Source organism: Lipophrys pholis (genome assembly GCF_963383615.2).
Source record: "Lipophrys pholis genome assembly, chromosome: 4".
Taxonomy (NCBI): domain Eukaryota; kingdom Metazoa; phylum Chordata; class Actinopteri; order Blenniiformes; family Blenniidae; genus Lipophrys; species Lipophrys pholis.
Window position 1 is genome coordinate 27996970 of NC_137637.1, and position 17553 is coordinate 28014522.

General features: G+C 42.6%; 1 protein-coding gene across 1 annotated transcript; it reads left to right on the forward strand.

The window, feature by feature from the left end:
- The first annotated feature begins 12572 nt into the window (after positions 1-12572).
- LOC308108365 (potassium voltage-gated channel subfamily A member 2) lies at positions 12573-15759 on the forward strand. Its single transcript, XM_080461221.1, has 2 exons — positions 12573-12805; positions 13726-15759. Exon 2 carries the CDS (start codon positions 13863-13865, stop codon positions 15357-15359), a length of 1497 nt encoding a protein of 498 aa, XP_080317347.1. The 5' UTR covers positions 12573-12805; positions 13726-13862; the 3' UTR covers positions 15360-15759.
- Positions 15760-17553: the final 1794 nt, after the last annotated feature.

Sequence of the window (17553 nt, forward strand, 5' to 3'; positions counted from 1 at the left end):
AGACGAAGCACAAATGAATTTCAAAGTGTAATTTGCAAAGGTTTGTTCGAAACAAAGAGCTTAAGTTTAAGCATTTGTCATTCGGATACAACGGCTTAGTGTTGAGAGACGTCATACATCCTTCCCAATGGTGGGTTTTAAGTCTGACAGGTTCCGACATACATTTTCCATTCAGAAACGGGACATTTCCACCTCATCACGCGCTCCTGAAGGCATCATTAATGTCAGCACTTCCAAAATGTCTCTTGCCCAATCAGATTTATATGTCACATCCAACTGGTGTTGCTGTAACGTTGACATATCGCTAATATCCAGCGGAAGATCGGCTGTGGTCTCATTCAGTGTGTCGTCACATGTGTGGCATTGTGGATGCTTAAAAGCTGCAGAATGAATGCTCCTGGCCCTTTTCACTAAAACATTATCAGCAAGCGTTTTTCAGATGAGCTTCTTTCTTTGAGTTGGCATGCCAACGACATCTGACGTTGTCGATACCTTTCATCACCTCCAGCAGACTCTCATACCTCAATTTCTGGTACAATTTGGCTCAAAGCTAAAGCAAACTTAGAGAAGTCTGAAAATGACTTAGAGCGCTCCATCATCTATAACTATATCATGTATAGATTACATTATGTACGAGATGTTAGAAATGCATTTGAGACTTGCTTCACGGGTGTAGTTTCTTTTATTGATTCATATGTCTTCAAGAAGAAAGGATTCATTATTGATTCACAAGAGTTTTACAAAACAGAAAATGTAACAGTTGAATATGGCTCATTCAAATGTGATTTTTTTTTTTTTTACCTCAGAATAGAAGAAATGGCGCAAACATTTACATTTAGTGGACGTAGAGCAGTTATTTCTATTAAACAAAGTGACTGTAATTATTTCTTGTACAAAACATGTCTGTGGATGTCATCAAACCCCTGGTATTGTATGCAGTTCACAAAGACGACTGGGCTGGTTTCTCATTTGAGAGATTCAATCTCTAGATTTACAAAACAGCTGTGATTGTTTTCCAGCATTTGGTCCTTGGGGACCCCGCAATCAGCTTACCTGCTCCACCACACATACAAATGATCGTCTCATCAATAAGCTCTGCACGTGGATTGAAAATGAGCCATATATTTGATTCCGATGTGCTGGGGAGAAAGGAAACACTGAAATCATGTAGGGCAATCTGTCTCTGAGGACCAGGGTTGTAAAACGCTGTCGTATATTGACCAAACAATTTATCGCATTGCTGAAAGATTCAGCTGGCGTCATTTTGCATTTTGAAAATTTTCACAAGTGGATTGTTACAGAAGACATTTTTGATATGCATGAATAATCATCACAGGAGCCAGTAGATAATGATCAAGATAAGACATTTCAGTTTTTAGAAAACACTGTTTGATCACCTTTGACACGTTTCTTCAGCTGAGTGAGCTCTGCTCAACTCAGGGCTTTGAAAATAGCGCAATACTGACCTCTAGTGGATTACATGTGTCATTGCAACCAGAGGTTTCGAGTTCATTTCGAGTCATTCTGTTACAGTCCCATCACGCAGTGTTATCTTTAGACATACCTCTCAGACGTCGAAACTTTATTGTTTCCCTTGAAGAAAGTACTTCTCGATTTTCAAACCGATCTTAATCATAGTTAAGTCCACAAACTCAGAGCAGTGGGCTGCAGCAGTTCTGCACCCCGGGGAGCTGTTGGGGGTCAAAGGGCGCCTCTCATGTACCCACAGTGTTACCCTGTCAGCAGTGGGACTCCAACCTCCAAACATAACCTCATCCACCAGGTAGTGGTGTTTTCCAAATACTTGTGAGAAGCAATCACAACTGAACTGATAGTATTTCAGAAGACATTAACAGAAAATATATTTTTTTGTCGTTTGTTTCCACTTTCTGTTTTTACTATTACTGGTGTATTACACCATTTCTGGGATCTAAGGTAGTTCTGTTGTTTTTTTAATCTCCTAAATTAAGTTTTGCAGAGCTATTCAGGGTATTTCCACCCTTCATGTAAAGCGACCAGAGAATTCACATGCGGCAAATCAAACCAGGAAGGCACTATTCAAGGCTAATGTAGTTTCCACTGTCGTCATATTATCAGTTCAACCCCAAGCAGAGTTTCTTTTTTCCCCCAAACATGTGTTTGTGATCCTTGAACAGAAGTTACATGTTACTCCTCTATTTCTGTCTCTGAGTCATGTATGAAAGATTCTGTCACTGATCATTTTATTAGGTACAGTACTAAAGCCTAACCAAATTAAAGGATAACACTGAGCAGTAGACTATAAAGGTTTAAACTGGGTCATAATTGGAGAATGTGAAAACATTTGTTCTATACAGCATTGTACAACATTTTAACTGTGTTTTTGTATTAGTTCTTTTTGAAATAATTTATTAATGTAATATCATTACCCTCTTCACATGTGAACCGCAGGTCAGGATGTGGCTGCATATTTCAACTATATGGGCTTTTTGAATGAGCCACAGTTCCTGTTTCAGAGACAGCGATAGTTACAGTTGCTCCATTTGGGAAGTGAAACGAGCACAGAAATGAGGGATTTCTTGAGTTTCCCTTGCTGTAAGCTTGGCTGTTGTTAAGAAAAGGGAAATATTTTTGCGTCACATGAAACATAAGCATATTGTCAACATGTGAAGACGGAGCGAAGTATAAACCTCACGCGCTCCGAAACAACCGGAAATCATTTAATGCATCGAGGGCATTGAATCTAAACATGTTTATCTGTGTTTGTTATACAATGAATTTTGATGACTTGTGATGACACCTGACTGAATACTGAACACACAGTATGCTGGAGTCTGTTGGGTACAAGTGTCTTCAATGCATGTGTCAGTGAGTGTTGTAAATAGGTCAGAGTGTGCTACATGTGTCATCCTGCTGTGCTTTCATATGTTGGAGCATGCTGTACACATGACAGTGTGTTTTAGAGTGATTGATGTTTTTTTGTTTTAATGAGAATCTAGTGCATTGTGTTCAACTGAGGAAGCTGAGCTGATCAGCAGGGTATTGTGTCGTAGTAGTTAGCGCCCTTACCTCACAATGAGACCATCCCAGGCTTTAAACCACAAGTACTCCAGTCTCTTCCATCAGTCTAAAATCATGCATTTGAGGTTAATCTGTGACTTTGAAATATCCAAAGGCGACTTTCTATCTCTATGTTCACCGTGCTCCACTCAAACATCACACCTGGTGTCTCATAAAGTGGATTAAAAGATCCAAAGATCAGACCGTAACATGACGCTTTCTACGTAACCATTTCATATTTGAGATGTGAAGTCTCACACATTTGATCTTGTCTCTACTTCTTTGCTGAGTCTTCTGTTCTACGGCCCAAAAGGACCTCAGTCCTGCAGATAAGACGCCACGTGCGCTGAAGCTCCAGGTGCATTGTTTCAGAACTGCTGAGTGGCCCTGTACTCGCTGTCTCCCTTGTAAGAGTTAAAGCTCTTTTGTCAATGTATTTTTAACCGCAGGAAAATGAAAAGGTGCCCTGAAATTACACCGGCTGTTAATCTCTTGTTGCAGCTTGCCGGCAGCACTGGCGAGGGACACCTGCAGTTCGGGGTCTTTTGTTCTTCTGCGGCGTGCGGTGGAGGTAAAAATTGCATCAGAGATCAGTTTGTTAGACTAAATGGGCACAGTTATGACGGCGTCATGACAAGATCCACCGTGTTTCCTTTTAATTTAATAAAATATATTTATTCGGTCAGCTCTACATTCATGCTCACCCATCTTATTAACAATAAAATAATATAATTAGGCAAGAAGAAGACATTATTTCACTTTTATTCAATTGTCAAGACAATATAGCCAGAAAAAAATGCCTGCATTTCTCTATAATAATGTGTTTTTTCCTAATAATGCAGGGGCTGGATATACATGGATGTTTACATTGTTTCTATAGCAGAGAAGAAGGAAAACATTCAACTAAATGCCAATAGCATCCCTAATAAATGCATTAATCTAGATTTCTGTATTAATAAGGGCTATAATTACTACCTGTAATGTGAACTAAGCGTCGATCGGAGACGCACCCACAGTTAAGAGTCACTTAACTCCACAGTTGTCCTCAGTTGCCCGGAAACGTGACTTCGATTTCACGCTCCTGTTGCTTTGTTATTTGTTTGCCATAACATCTGGTGAGTGTGTGATGCTTGTTCCACTGCCACCAAGTGGACAAGAAAAAGAAAAGAAAAAATAAAGAAACACTTAATTCAGTTTAAATGTCTGGTCAGATTTGTAAGCTTGTTTACTTTCATCAGTAAGTACAGACATGTTGTACATCAGCTTTAAAAAAAAAAATAAATCCCCTTGACATTAAATATCTGAAACTCATGAGAAAAGTGGTAAATATTATATTAGATCAAGTCTCTACCGTCTTTTTGACACTCTTCCGCTTATAATTGTCTCAAGCCACAGAATATACTGAATCTTCAGATTTTACATAAAATAAACCTTCTCTTTTCCTTGTTACTTTGAGTTTCACTGCAGACATACCAAACTTTGCTGTTTGGCTCCTTCAAGTTTCAACACAACTTTTTTGGGTGTTTGCTATTTTCTTAATGAACATACAGCAGCCACATGGTGGCGTGGCTGTTCATGCACCCACCTCACAGTGGTAACATCCCTGGTTTGAATCCGGTCATTCTTGGGGGCCTGTGAGTAGTTTCCATATTTCCCCTTTACATATATTTATATACTCCAGTTTCCTCCCATAGTCAAAACGTCTTTGAGGTCAGGTGGGCCTACAGCTGCAAATCTGAGTGTCTGTGGTCGTTTGTCTCTCTTTTTTAGCCTTGTGATCGACAGGTGACCTGCTCCAGCACCGCACCACCATGAACTGGATAAAGAAGATAAGATAGAGGGATGAATGTAAAGAAACCCAGCATGGCTACAGTGAGAGTAAATCAGTGTGTTAGAATCAAACATTTCTCATTGTTTTGTTTGGCCCAGGCTGATATAAACTCAACATTATACACAGGATGTGATGCTTGTTTTTGTTAAGAAAATGCTGGAATATTATTTAAGTGTCAAATTTGTCACGTGGAACTGCAAGAAAATATCATTTTAAGATGATTTGCTGTGCCAGAATATTTACTGTGTATTTGCATGTGAAAGTGACAGTGAGAACCTCAGTGAGTCTCATTTAAATATTTTGACAGCTTTAGACTCCTTTCGCCGAGACTATATTCTTGCACAGCTGCATATATTTACACAACATTTAGTATTTGAAAATAATAGGTTAGTTTGTTGAATAAAATATAGTTTTGTAAAAAAAAAAAAACAAATAAATGAACTTTTTTAATGTGTCAAGGTACGGTGCTGTGGTGTCTGAGTATTTCTTTTAAATATGTGCAGCCCCAGTTACATAATAACAAGACTTGTTTGAAGTTATACATCAAAACATTGTCCAACATATTCAAGGCAGCGTTGAAACAAAGACATTTTAAAGCAGGATGCCAACCCGAGTCTTTAATTAGCATCTAACTCTAGTCTTAAGATGTGACATGTCTGATTGTGTTATTCTTCTGTGAGAGCTCAGTAAGCGTGTGCTTCTGTCTGTACACGTATGTACGAGCATGCTGGAGCGCTGCACCGCTGTAAGTTGGTCACAGCAGGTGCGCCTCACTGCACTTTGCAGCAGGATCCTGGTCATTAGAACGGATAAAGTGTTGGGGAATGAAGGCAGATACGTATGATCTTGCATGAATGGTGTGCATGTACAGCGAGAGATGGAGAGAGAGAGAGAGAGAGAGAGAGAGAGAGAGAGAGAGAGAGAGAGAGACCCGTTGACTCTGCAGCTGGTCCTCTGTGTCAACACTGCTTCAGGCTGATGTGAGCATGTAAAGGATCCTGCTCAGTCGAGGTGGGGGGAGTGGAGGTGGAGGAGGAGGAGGAGGAGGAGGAGGAGGAGGAGGAGGAGGAGGAGAGACCCTGGGTTTCCCCCTCTCCTCTCATCCATACACTGTCCCCATCATGCCAGTGTTCACCACATGAGATTATTCATGCCTTGCAGCGGCATGGTGATATCCAGCATACCGACATGGAGAGTGTCTGCCAGGAAACCTGCTTTTTGTCAGATTGTGAATTTTATCCAATCATGCTCATTTCAAATTCCGATTGGACGAAAGAAAACACAGCGTCCGCATCTGCTGCTGCCATCATTCATAACACTGGAGCCTCCTCTCCCTGAACTGAAGATATTTTTATGTGGTACAGTTTTTGGCCTAAAACTGTAACTCAGTGATGCCAGAAATAGAAGGCCTGAGACATATTGCCACTTTTCTCTGGGTGCCATTCATCCATTTGCTCTTTGGAGAACATGTAATGGCACTCTTGGGGCTATTTATAAAGTTCACTCTTCTGCAACAAGACACTGTGTTAAGGGCTTCAGTCAGACAGGAAGGCCCAGAAAGCCTGTCAGAGGAAGCATACATCCCCCCATTTTACACTTGTTCTAAGCATTCATCCGCTGACTGCGGAGAACTGAAAAGTGCTTCGTCATGGTGCTGTAACTTTACCTGAACTACTGTAGCTCATGAGTACCAGAAACGCTGTAGACGTGACGTCACTGGCCGGACTCCTCCCACTGATGTCCCCAGAAATGGTCTCCGTAGCAACAAAAAGATGCTGAGCAACGACAGAAGAGTCCCCCCACAGAGACGGTGCCGACCAGAGACGATTTATAATAAGGAGTGTTGAAACATAGGTAGTGTGTGCATGTGCATGTGTGTGCATGTGTGTGTGTGTATGACTCATGGGGGCCCCTGTGACCCTGGAGGCTGTGCAGCCTGGAGCGTCCCTCAGGTGTCTGGTGAGTCAGGGTGGCCGGCCGCAGTGTGGACCTCCTGCTCGAGGCTGAAACACATATTATTGTTCCTTGAGTCACAAGAAGAAGGAGAAGAAGAGGAAGAAGAAGAAGAAATCCCAGAGCATTGCATCATCGCAGTGACACAGTAGCTGTCACTGTAAATCCCACAAGTCCCATGATGTGCATCTGTGGCGCTACTGCAGCAAACAAGCCACAGCCTGTCCTGTCCATCACAATATGGAGCAGACCAAAATACTTCCTATGTCTTTTTAAAAATGTTGTCTTCTTTATCCGAGTCTGCTTTCAAACGGGAGCTCATTTTCAAAGATGGCCACGGTATTTAGGTAGATGGATTGATTCTGGAGGGATATTTGTAGTTTTTCTATTGAGGGTTCTCACTTTAAATACTCTCTGTCAACTGTATCCTCCTCTATCACTGCAATTATGAATGTCCTCAATGACCATCATGTTCTCCTTATGCTTGCAGCGCCACCCTCATCATCCTTTTCCCCTATATGAAAACAACAAAAAGCGCCCCAAAAATACACTGACACAAATATACAATATGCGTTGATTTAAACGCCTAAGTTCATTACAGTAGAATTAACACACACACACATATACAAAAAGGTCAGAAAAGGATAAGAACTTAAATAAGAACAGAATATAGTAGCAATGTGGTGTTGACATATGGGCAGTTTGGCTTTACACGTACACAAATATGTTGTACAGTACGCTATATTTTTGATATTTCATCATTTAGGCAACGTCAAACCAGGACAAAGTGTGTTGAACCATTTTCATCCCATTAAGAGCAGAAACACGTAGATATAATGTTGTTATCTATGTAGGTTTTACTTTCCTAATGTCACATGATTGACTTGAACGTAGAGAAAATGTGTTTAAATGGTCTCTACCTCTTTAATGCCAAATTATTTCATGCACCATATCACAATTAAAAAATAAAAAAAAAAGAGCGAGTACTGGCCTTACTAAAATATTTATGGGTGAGGCACAAAAGTCACCCCTGTGTGCAAAGCCTGAAGTGAACCACTTCATTTTACAGATCCGTGCATTGAATGTAAAAACCTTTCTGTCATTGATATAGTGCTTGATTTATATTGTCTCCTCTTTGTCTTGGAACAAACGATATCTAATTTCTGGAATGACCTTGGTGTAATACAACCTAGTGCTGCTGAGGCAAGCACTTGCCTCCACTTGATTTTCACTTTCTCATACAGACACAGTGTATAATGCAGCATAAGGATATCCCTGCAACGGTGACACTGACTCACTTACTGACTCATAGTCCTTCCCCTTAGCATCAGTATAGCATACTGAACTGAATGCAGCCAGGCTTTTATTTATTAATTTTTTTCTTTTCACGTTATTGCAGCTGTTGAATGGAGGAGCCGACGTCGAATGAAGGAGCGTCACTGCAAAGTGTGAATGCGTTTGTTTGTCGCAAACTTTTGTGCTGTATCTCAACGGCGTGTCCCATGCTGTACATGAAAGCTCGTTGTCATGCTGGAAACGTCTACATGGTGCCGCTGGGTAATCTGCAAATGGGTACGGTAGGAGAGTGAGCTCATGCAGTGGGTGTACGTGCCGATTCTCTCAGAGACCATTTGGCGAAGTGAGATGCAGCTTGGCAGAATGCTGCAGTGGACCGGTGTCCTTGTGTCTCTCCTGGTCCCTGGCTCTCGTCCAGCATCTGCCCTCATCCTGCTGGGCCTCAGTCTGAAGAACACGATTCTCTCCTTTCCTCCCTTTTTTCTTCTCCTCCCTCTCCTTGCACAATGCTCTCCCTTCCCTATCCTCACCTTCGTCATCTGCACCTTCCTCCATCCGTATACCCCAGACATACAGCTTGCTCTAGGGAGCACCCATGATGAAGGCTTTATAATGCTTTACATTTGTGTACCTAAGCCACTTATTCATTGTGTCTTCTTTTCTGGCCACACAGTTTTGTGTGTGTAACCTGGCCTCTTCTGCAGGGCACCTCAATTTCTGTCTCTGGAGCAGCAGTGCTGGAATGACTCATCTCCCAGAGGGTTAAATAAATGGAGTCTCAGAGAAAATGCACTGGTAAAAGTGTTTAGCAGCAAGGTCCTGGGATTATCGTGTACCTGAAGAGTAGGAAAAAAATAAAATAGCCTCTCCTCCCCAAAAATAATACACTTATCTAATACCTGTGTCGCCAAATAGATTAAGGCTGTGAAAGATAGACCAGGGCGACAAAGGTGAATCATTGTAGAATTTTACCTTGCGTGCGTGCGTGCGTGCGTGCGTGCGTGCGTGCGTGCGTGCGTGCGTGCGTGCGTGCGTGCGTGCGTGCGTGCGTGCGTGCGTGCGTGCGTGCGTGTGTGTGTGTTCATTCATACTGAAAACCTGTGGCCCTGCAATGCAGTAATAAAGAGCAAACAGGCACACAGGACCTCCCGAACACGTGAAAAGACCACTGCACTCCAGGGACTGCGAGAGCCAGGTAGTGCCGGCATTTCACATTAATATCCATTTACTGTGAGCAGACTGGGCACGTTGAAGGTTAGATGTGAAGTGGGCACAAGCTGAGCTGTATGTCCATGGCAAAAGCCAGAAATGCATGCATAAGAGTTCATGTAATTCTGCATATGATCTAAGAAAACTGGGATTAACAATGACGTGTAATCAGAGGAATCAGTAATAAAAGCAAGTACCAAAACCATAAATGTTGTCTTTTTTTTTGTTATAACATCACTAGCTCATGTTAAGGCAGCACTCATGCTGCATGATATTGTTCTCTTACAGTGAATGTTGTCAATCAGAAGTTGCTATGAAATGAGGCATGTAGTTCATATAATTCCTTTTTTTTTTGTTTGGGGGGGGGGGGGTTGGATGACTTCAACTTATCAGAAAACCACAGGCAACATCAACTCTAGGGAATTGATCCTTCATTCTGCTTTAGCAGTTTCAACACATTTTCGTGTTCGCCGTGTTCACGCATTCACACATACAGTCACTGACACTCATCTGGCGACGGCTAGCTTTCATGAAAACGTGGAGGTCTTGCTCAAGGACACTTCAACATAAGATTAAGGAGAGATGGGGGCTTGAACCACCAACCCAAGTATTTGAAGATAACCCACTCTACCAAACACATATTTCAATTGAAAAATGCGTCACAATTGTGCTTATTTGCAGAATCCTGACTGCTTAAAGAAATTTGATAAAAAATTCTTCAAGATTGATCAACAAGATACTTAAATTTGCACTTAATTCCTGCCATTTAAACCAACAAACTTGGAATGACTGTGGACAAAAACGTGTTCGTTTAATTTAAACGTTGCTATTCTTGAGTAATTCTTTCATTTTTCTGGTATAATTCAAATTGATGCATTGAAGTGACCACAACAAGTCTATTTTACAGTCTTTTCTTCCATGAAAACATCTGATAGTGATATAAAAACTATATATTTGTATCGACACAACATGTCTGTATTTGCTTCTACCTGACTACAATGAACTTCACAATTGTATATATCAAAGGTCAACTAAGTTTATGTTTATTCATTGTAATGTACATACATATTTCTTGTTGTATATGATTAGATAGTAATTGACCAAACTTTTCTTGTTCTGAAAATGAATTCAACACCCCCAGAAAGAAAATCTCATCAGTAGCAAGTTAACAAGTGATCTGTCAAACATCTGATGGGTTTGTATCACTGACCCTTCAGTTTCACAGTTCTCAAGTTTATTTCCTCTGCTTTCTGTCTCTACACACACACAAAAAAAAACATCTGGCAGAGACAAGAACAAAGTGCTGAAATCAATACCTGTTGGAAACAAATTCATTGCCGACACCCTCATCTGCCAACTAAAACAGTCAGCCATTTCTTTTTCACCTCCCGCGATGATTAAAACACGCACAGCATTTACGGTGCTGGGACCCTTCGCTTTTAATTAAAGCAAGTCTCCTAATGCAAAGTGAACTGAGCTTTAGAGGCTGCATTAACGGTCTTTGTAACGGGTCCCTGGCTCATAAATAATGGCTGTGCTGTCATGAGGAACCTGGGAAAGCCATTAGGAGATAGTGAGAGGTATCCGCCTGTGTGGCAGCAGGCCCGCCTGCAGGCAGACAGACAGCAGGGACGAGGGTTGGGAGCTGCGATGGTCTCTGGTCTGCCAGGAGTAACCTTGGCAGAGCCGAGTCTCACACAAATCATCCCGCTGTCGTCCCCATCGCTCCAGTTCTCCGCCCCATCACCTCCCTCCCGTCTACAACCGAGGGAATCCCGCTGACCTTTGGCTTCTGTGTCAGTCACTTCTGACCACGCAGCCTTCATTCCCAGCGTCAGTGTCGATGGCGGTGAAAGGATTCAATATTGATCGGTTTGCTGCTCATTCTGAATATAGCAGGGCACAAGGATGGAGGTTTTGCTCTATTTTTGTCCCCTTCCGATCTATTATTCATGAGGCTTGTTGCCAGGAAAGAATACAAGTATGACTGCTGTGAACTAACAATGACGAGAATTACAAGATTACAAATGTGTTTTTGCTTTTTAAACCTAAAAAATGTTAAACATTTAAAAAGCCACCTTAGATTTACTGATCACCCCAAGTACACAAATATCTCGCTTTAAGCATGTATTTAGAATAAATCTGGGGGGGGGAATATAACTGAATGAGCAGCCTGGATGTCTGAATATCAATGTGAGGTCTGGCAAACTGAAGAGAACAGAAATACAGGCTGTATGAATAATTATGTGCTCTTAATTTGAACAGTGAGCATGTATGTAATGAGATGACCACCAGTACTGTTGCTGGACAACGCTGAGGCTGTGTACCCCTTTAAACTGCCTACACTGCAGATAAGGTGAGTAGTGTTAAGCCACAGTGCGGATGGGGAGCGCCTTTTCTTTCTTTTTTTTTTCCATCACCAGTACGTCTCTTGGTATGCATAGTAATACCCGAATGCAGGTTTGAATAAAAGCCGTATGTATAACAGCCCCGCAGTCATGATCACTTCAAAGATGTTACGCACAGATTTTATTCCCACGTTTAAAAAAAAAGACAGAAAGAAAGAAAGAAATTGTGTCACCTCATACCCAATAAAGACCCGCTTGGTGCGCGTGTGATTCTGAGCGCTCGGACTCAGTGAAATTGCATAATCTTCAGTATCTGCAGACGCGCCTTTGCTGACCATTGAAGGCGACGGGGAGTCGCTCTTTGTGCAATAAACGCTCCAAGTTGTTTAGATTGCTGATTACTGTCGTGTCTGAATACATTAAAAAATAAATATATATATATATATATCTATATACATGTATAGATATAATGTAAATAGAACGCATGACGCATGAGTAGATTAAACTCTTTGAGCAGCAGATTTTCTTCCCACACTGAAATGAAAGGAGGACTTATTATTGATGATCCCAGAACGGATCGGATTATTAAATCTTGGTAATGAGATTATGTTTTAATGCTTTGCCCCCCCCCCCCCCCCCCCCCCCTGCAGATGTTGCCTCTGTGCGCACCTTCATCGGGACTGTTTACCTTTGCGGCTCGTTTCAGTGGCGTGCAAGGAGGAGATGCTGAACCCTGCACCTTTTAGTGTTTTAAGGGAAGCTCCCACACCTTCTTGATCGGTTCCCTCCTCCCTCCCTTCTTTTTTTTTTTCCTTTTTTTTTTTTTTCCTGTCTGCCAAATCGCCATCCCACGGCAGCCTACCCGGAGGAAAAAGGAGTCGGGGAGGGGAAAGCGAGGACACACCCGCACATACTGTACCCGGTGTACACGGCAAGGGATGCTGCAGCCAACATGAGGTGAATATCATCGACTGTCCCTTATTGGAAAATCTTTTTTTTTTTTTTTTTTTTTTATTAAACCTCCTCTGAAGACAGAAGACCTGCTTGTCGCAGTTATTTACCTTCTTGGTACCCGAGTCCAGCGGGAGCGTTCACTCACATCCACATATGGTGGAGAAGATGTCTGCAGGTATGTACAGGAGATGAAACATCTTCTCCTATCATCTCGATCTTGGTTTAACGTGACTTTCCATGGCGGCATTTTTTCGGTTCGTTCATTGATTTTTTATTTTCTTTTCCACTTCAGTATCGGACGCAGTAACAGGACAGTCCTCACCTGCAGTGTTACTGTGTATTTATTTGTTTCACCAGCGTCTTATTTGGTGAAGCTGTGCCCTCACTTCTGAGTATAGACGGTGCAGACAAGAGCTACAGTTTTTTCTCTCTCATGCAACCTATTTCCTTCTATAGATAAATAATTTAGAGATGTTTTTGAATATTTCAGTGACAGGAACCATTTCAAGAGTAAAATGCCCAGATTAAAACTAAAGAGAAGTCAGATTATATGAACCAGTTGTGTATTTGTTTGGAGCAAATTTTTAAAAGCGAGTCATACATTTGTGTTTTTCGACTGCAGTGGGCTTCCGTGATATTCTAGACAGGATGCTTGTCTGTGTGAGTTTGGCGTCTTGCTGCATTGCCATATTCATGCATGGCTTCACTGAAAAAGGTAGTCTGATTCATTTCAGCAGATATTGCCCATTGCAGCAGATCAGTGTCCTAATTTATGAGCATCTACCCGCTTTATTTGCCTCTTAGCGCCAGAGTTTACCTGCATAGGAGCAATTTATATGCAAGGGAGAAGGCTTATTTGCATATTAATGTTTCTGAAGTCAGGAGCAGGAGTGTCTGCATCAACTTTCCATGAGAGGATTCATTTTATCACCGACTGCTTCCTTATGACAGAGAATGATTCTTATGGCAAATCTTATGGCATTTTATAGATGCTTTACCTTTTCTGTATATAGCACACTGTATGCTCAGCAAATTATGTCTCTTATTTACCTGACCTTGTTGTTTCTGTCTGTGCTTTGTCTGTCCTACATGCAGTCAGATCCTAGGTGGCATCCTGTGGCCGTCAGGTCTTTACAGTGTTGAGCCCCCTCCCTCTCCTGGCCCCTGCCTGCAGTTCTCCAGGCTGCAGGACCCAGACTCACTGAAAAGTGCAGGCCTCCTCCCCCTGCAGAATGACTGTTGCCACAGGCGACCCCTCTGACGAGGCGGCTGCACACCCGGGGCACCCGCAGGACTACGACCCAGAGGCCGACCATGAGTGCTGTGAGAGGGTGGTCATCAACATCTCAGGGCTGCGCTTTGAGACACAACTCAAAACCCTCTCACAGTTCCCAGAGACTCTCCTCGGGGACCCCAAAAAAAGGATGCGGTACTTTGACCCGCTAAGGAACGAGTACTTTTTTGACAGGAACAGACCCAGCTTTGATGCCATATTGTATTATTATCAATCAGGAGGCCGGCTACGGAGGCCGGTCAACGTCACACTAGATATTTTCTCAGAGGAGATTCGTTTTTATGAGCTGGGCGATGAAGCCATCGAGATATTCAGAGAAGACGAAGGTTTCATTAAGGAGGAGGAGCGACCTCTTCCTGACAATGAATTCCAGAGACAAGTGTGGCTACTGTTTGAGTACCCAGAGAGCTCAGGTCCCGCTAGGATTATCGCCATAATCTCCGTCATGGTCATCCTGATATCTATTGTCAGCTTCTGCTTGGAGACCCTCCCCATTTTCCGCAACGATGAGGATGATATGCACAAGTCTCAGGCGCAGGTTTTCTCACCTGAGACCAACACCACCATCATCAGCTACACCTCCACCTACTTCACCGACCCCTTCTTCATCCTGGAGACTCTTTGCATTATATGGTTCTCTTTTGAGTTTCTAGTTCGCTTCTTCGCCTGCCCCAGCAAAGCAGGCTTTTTTGGTAATATAATGAACATTATTGATATTGTCGCCATCATCCCTTATTTCATCACTCTCGGCACGGAGCTAGCAGACAGGCCAGAGGATGGTCAGGCGGGTCAGCAAGCCATGTCCTTAGCCATTCTCAGGGTCATCCGCTTAGTGCGAGTCTTCAGAATATTCAAGCTCTCTCGGCACTCAAAGGGGCTTCAGATTTTGGGTCAGACCCTAAAAGCCAGTATGAGGGAGCTCGGCCTTCTCATCTTCTTCCTCTTTATAGGGGTCATCCTGTTCTCCAGTGCCGTCTACTTTGCTGAAGCAGATGAGCCTGAATCGCAGTTTGAAAGTATCCCCGATGCGTTTTGGTGGGCTGTGGTGTCCATGACCACAGTTGGCTACGGCGACATGGTCCCAACTACGATTGGCGGCAAGATTGTGGGGTCCCTCTGTGCCATCGCCGGTGTGCTGACCATCGCCTTGCCTGTGCCTGTCATAGTGTCCAACTTTAACTACTTCTATCACCGCGAGACGGAAGGTGAGGAGCAGGCGCAGTATCTGCAGGTGAACGTGCCCAAAGCCGACTCAGCCGAGGAGCTGAAGAAGAGCCGCAGCGGCTCCACCATCAGCAAATCGGACTACATGGAGATCCAGGAGGCTGTGAACAACAGCAACGAGGACTTTCAGGAGGAGAACCTTAAGACGGCCAACTGCACGCTGGCCAACACAAACTATGTAAACATCACCAAAATGCTCACAGACGTGTAGTCATCTGGTATTTTCCTCCCTGTCATAGCTGGTTATGTGGAGTTAAGCGACGGAGTGGGACAGGTGTACATCCTCCCACCTCATGTGTGCTGGAAATATCAAGGCAATAGAATTCATGATGTTGATGATGACCGACTGAAAAGAAATATTGCAAATACCGTCCACCACCCCTCTGCTCTCATCCCGTCCTCACTCTTCACAACTTAACCTTAAAACTCCAGGAAAAATGTCGGTTAAATCTCAACTCTTGCATTTCTGCATGGAGCTGGCTTTGTCTTTGTGTCCGTTCAAAAGAAAGAAAGGAAAAAAAAAAAATTATTCTGATTTCTTGCTCACAACAGTAGCCAACAGTAGTGCACAATAAGGAAAGAAAAAGGAAACACAATGAGAAAAACTAGCTTTAAAAAAAAAAAAAAATAGATAACACAACACTGCTTTAGTCCTCGCCTCTTGGTCCCTCATTTCCCAAGGCACACTGCTCTGCCATGCGCTTTCTGAAGAGCCCTTCTTGCGCGCTACATATGCTGCTTCCTGGAGCCAATGAAACAGAACTGTTATGCGACACTATTTATAAATTAAAGGACGTGTAAGCATAAAGCGAGCCCACTCCGGCGCTGATACTACGGCCTGAGGGTGACTTGCGACGAGGTTGGTGGTAAAGTGCACCACGTTATTTCAAGGATGAATGACAGCCATCAGCGCTAAGCTTGTGGTTTGACACCTTTTTTTCCCGGTAGACATCAGTATCTGATGAACGACTGAGAATGGCCTTGAATTTTCACTGCTTTGGTCTTACATGTACTGTATGTATTGCAATGCAAGCTTACCCCCTCCATTCACCCAAGCTGGTCTTACTGCAGAGCTTTGAGGACAACTTGAATGTTTCTTCTCATTTTGTTTTCCACAGGTTCGCACTTGCCGTACTTATTCATATAGATAGGTTAACTGTGACTTAACTGATAGCCGATAAGTAGGTAGGTGCTGTTAGTAGTGAACATAGTCAGTAGATTATTGCATGACATTTTTACCCGAATGAGAATTTCCACGTGTTTCTCGACTGCCACTTTGCTTCATCTCAACACTGTATATTTGTCTGTACACTGCCTTCTGTACAAATCCACATTTTTAAAAGGGATGCCTGCAGGTAGTAGCTACAAGAATCTAAAGCTGTATGTTAGAGGGTTTCCTAACGAGTAATCATAAGGCCAAATCCTGAACCGAACAGGATGCGGTGTCCTCGTCAAATATTTACATTCCACGTAGACGTCATTGCCGATTAACTTTTTGCCAGGTCGCTGTAAACTCAGCTGTGATTTTTTGGGGCATAAACTCACAGTCGTTTTGGACTTAAATATCCAGTCGCAGATGTGATAGACTTGCAGTGCTGTCTTTCTCACAGGATTATCACATGACCACGTCCACATGATCAAAATAGTAACTTTTAAGGACTCGTGTGTGCGCGCGTGTGTATAGAAAAATGCTTTCCCTGAACTGCCTTTTCTCTGGGTTTACGCTACTCTCCTAGTGTTGCATGTCCTCAAAACATTCCTAGCATGCATTTAATCTCAAAGAAGAAGAAGAAAAAGCCTCTGAAACGAAAAAAAAAGTATAATTATTGCAATAGGAATATTTATTTCTTAAATATTAAAAAAAAAAATATGTATACAGACAGAACACATATATACAGTACATTCAGTATATACCTTTATCAGAGAATATAAACCAACAATAACAATGTTTAAGAGAAAGCAAGAGTCTTTCCACCATGTGCAGATCATTGCCATGTTTTTATGTTTTGATGATAAAAATAACTCTTCTGAGCACAATTGTTCTCCTGTTTCAGAGTCTGTTCAGAGTGCCAAAGACACACTCTCACTCGCCATTTCAAAAGCATCGTCTCGACTGACGAGTTCTCACAAAACCTGACACACGGATCCTGGATTTAAAAAAGAAAAAAAAAGAAAAAGAAAAGTTGAAGTTTGCGTCACTAAATTCAAACCTGCATTCTGTGATGTAGTTGTTGAAAGGCAGAGCGCCGCTCGCGGCTGCGATCCCAAACCAGGATCTTTTATCGGCAGCCTTTTATTGACGACGAATTGGCCATAATTGAAATGGAGTCCGGCTGTCCACTGAGAAGTCTCTGATGCCAGAAGCTCAATCTGTCTTTAAAAGTTGGCATTAAATGTGAATTAGG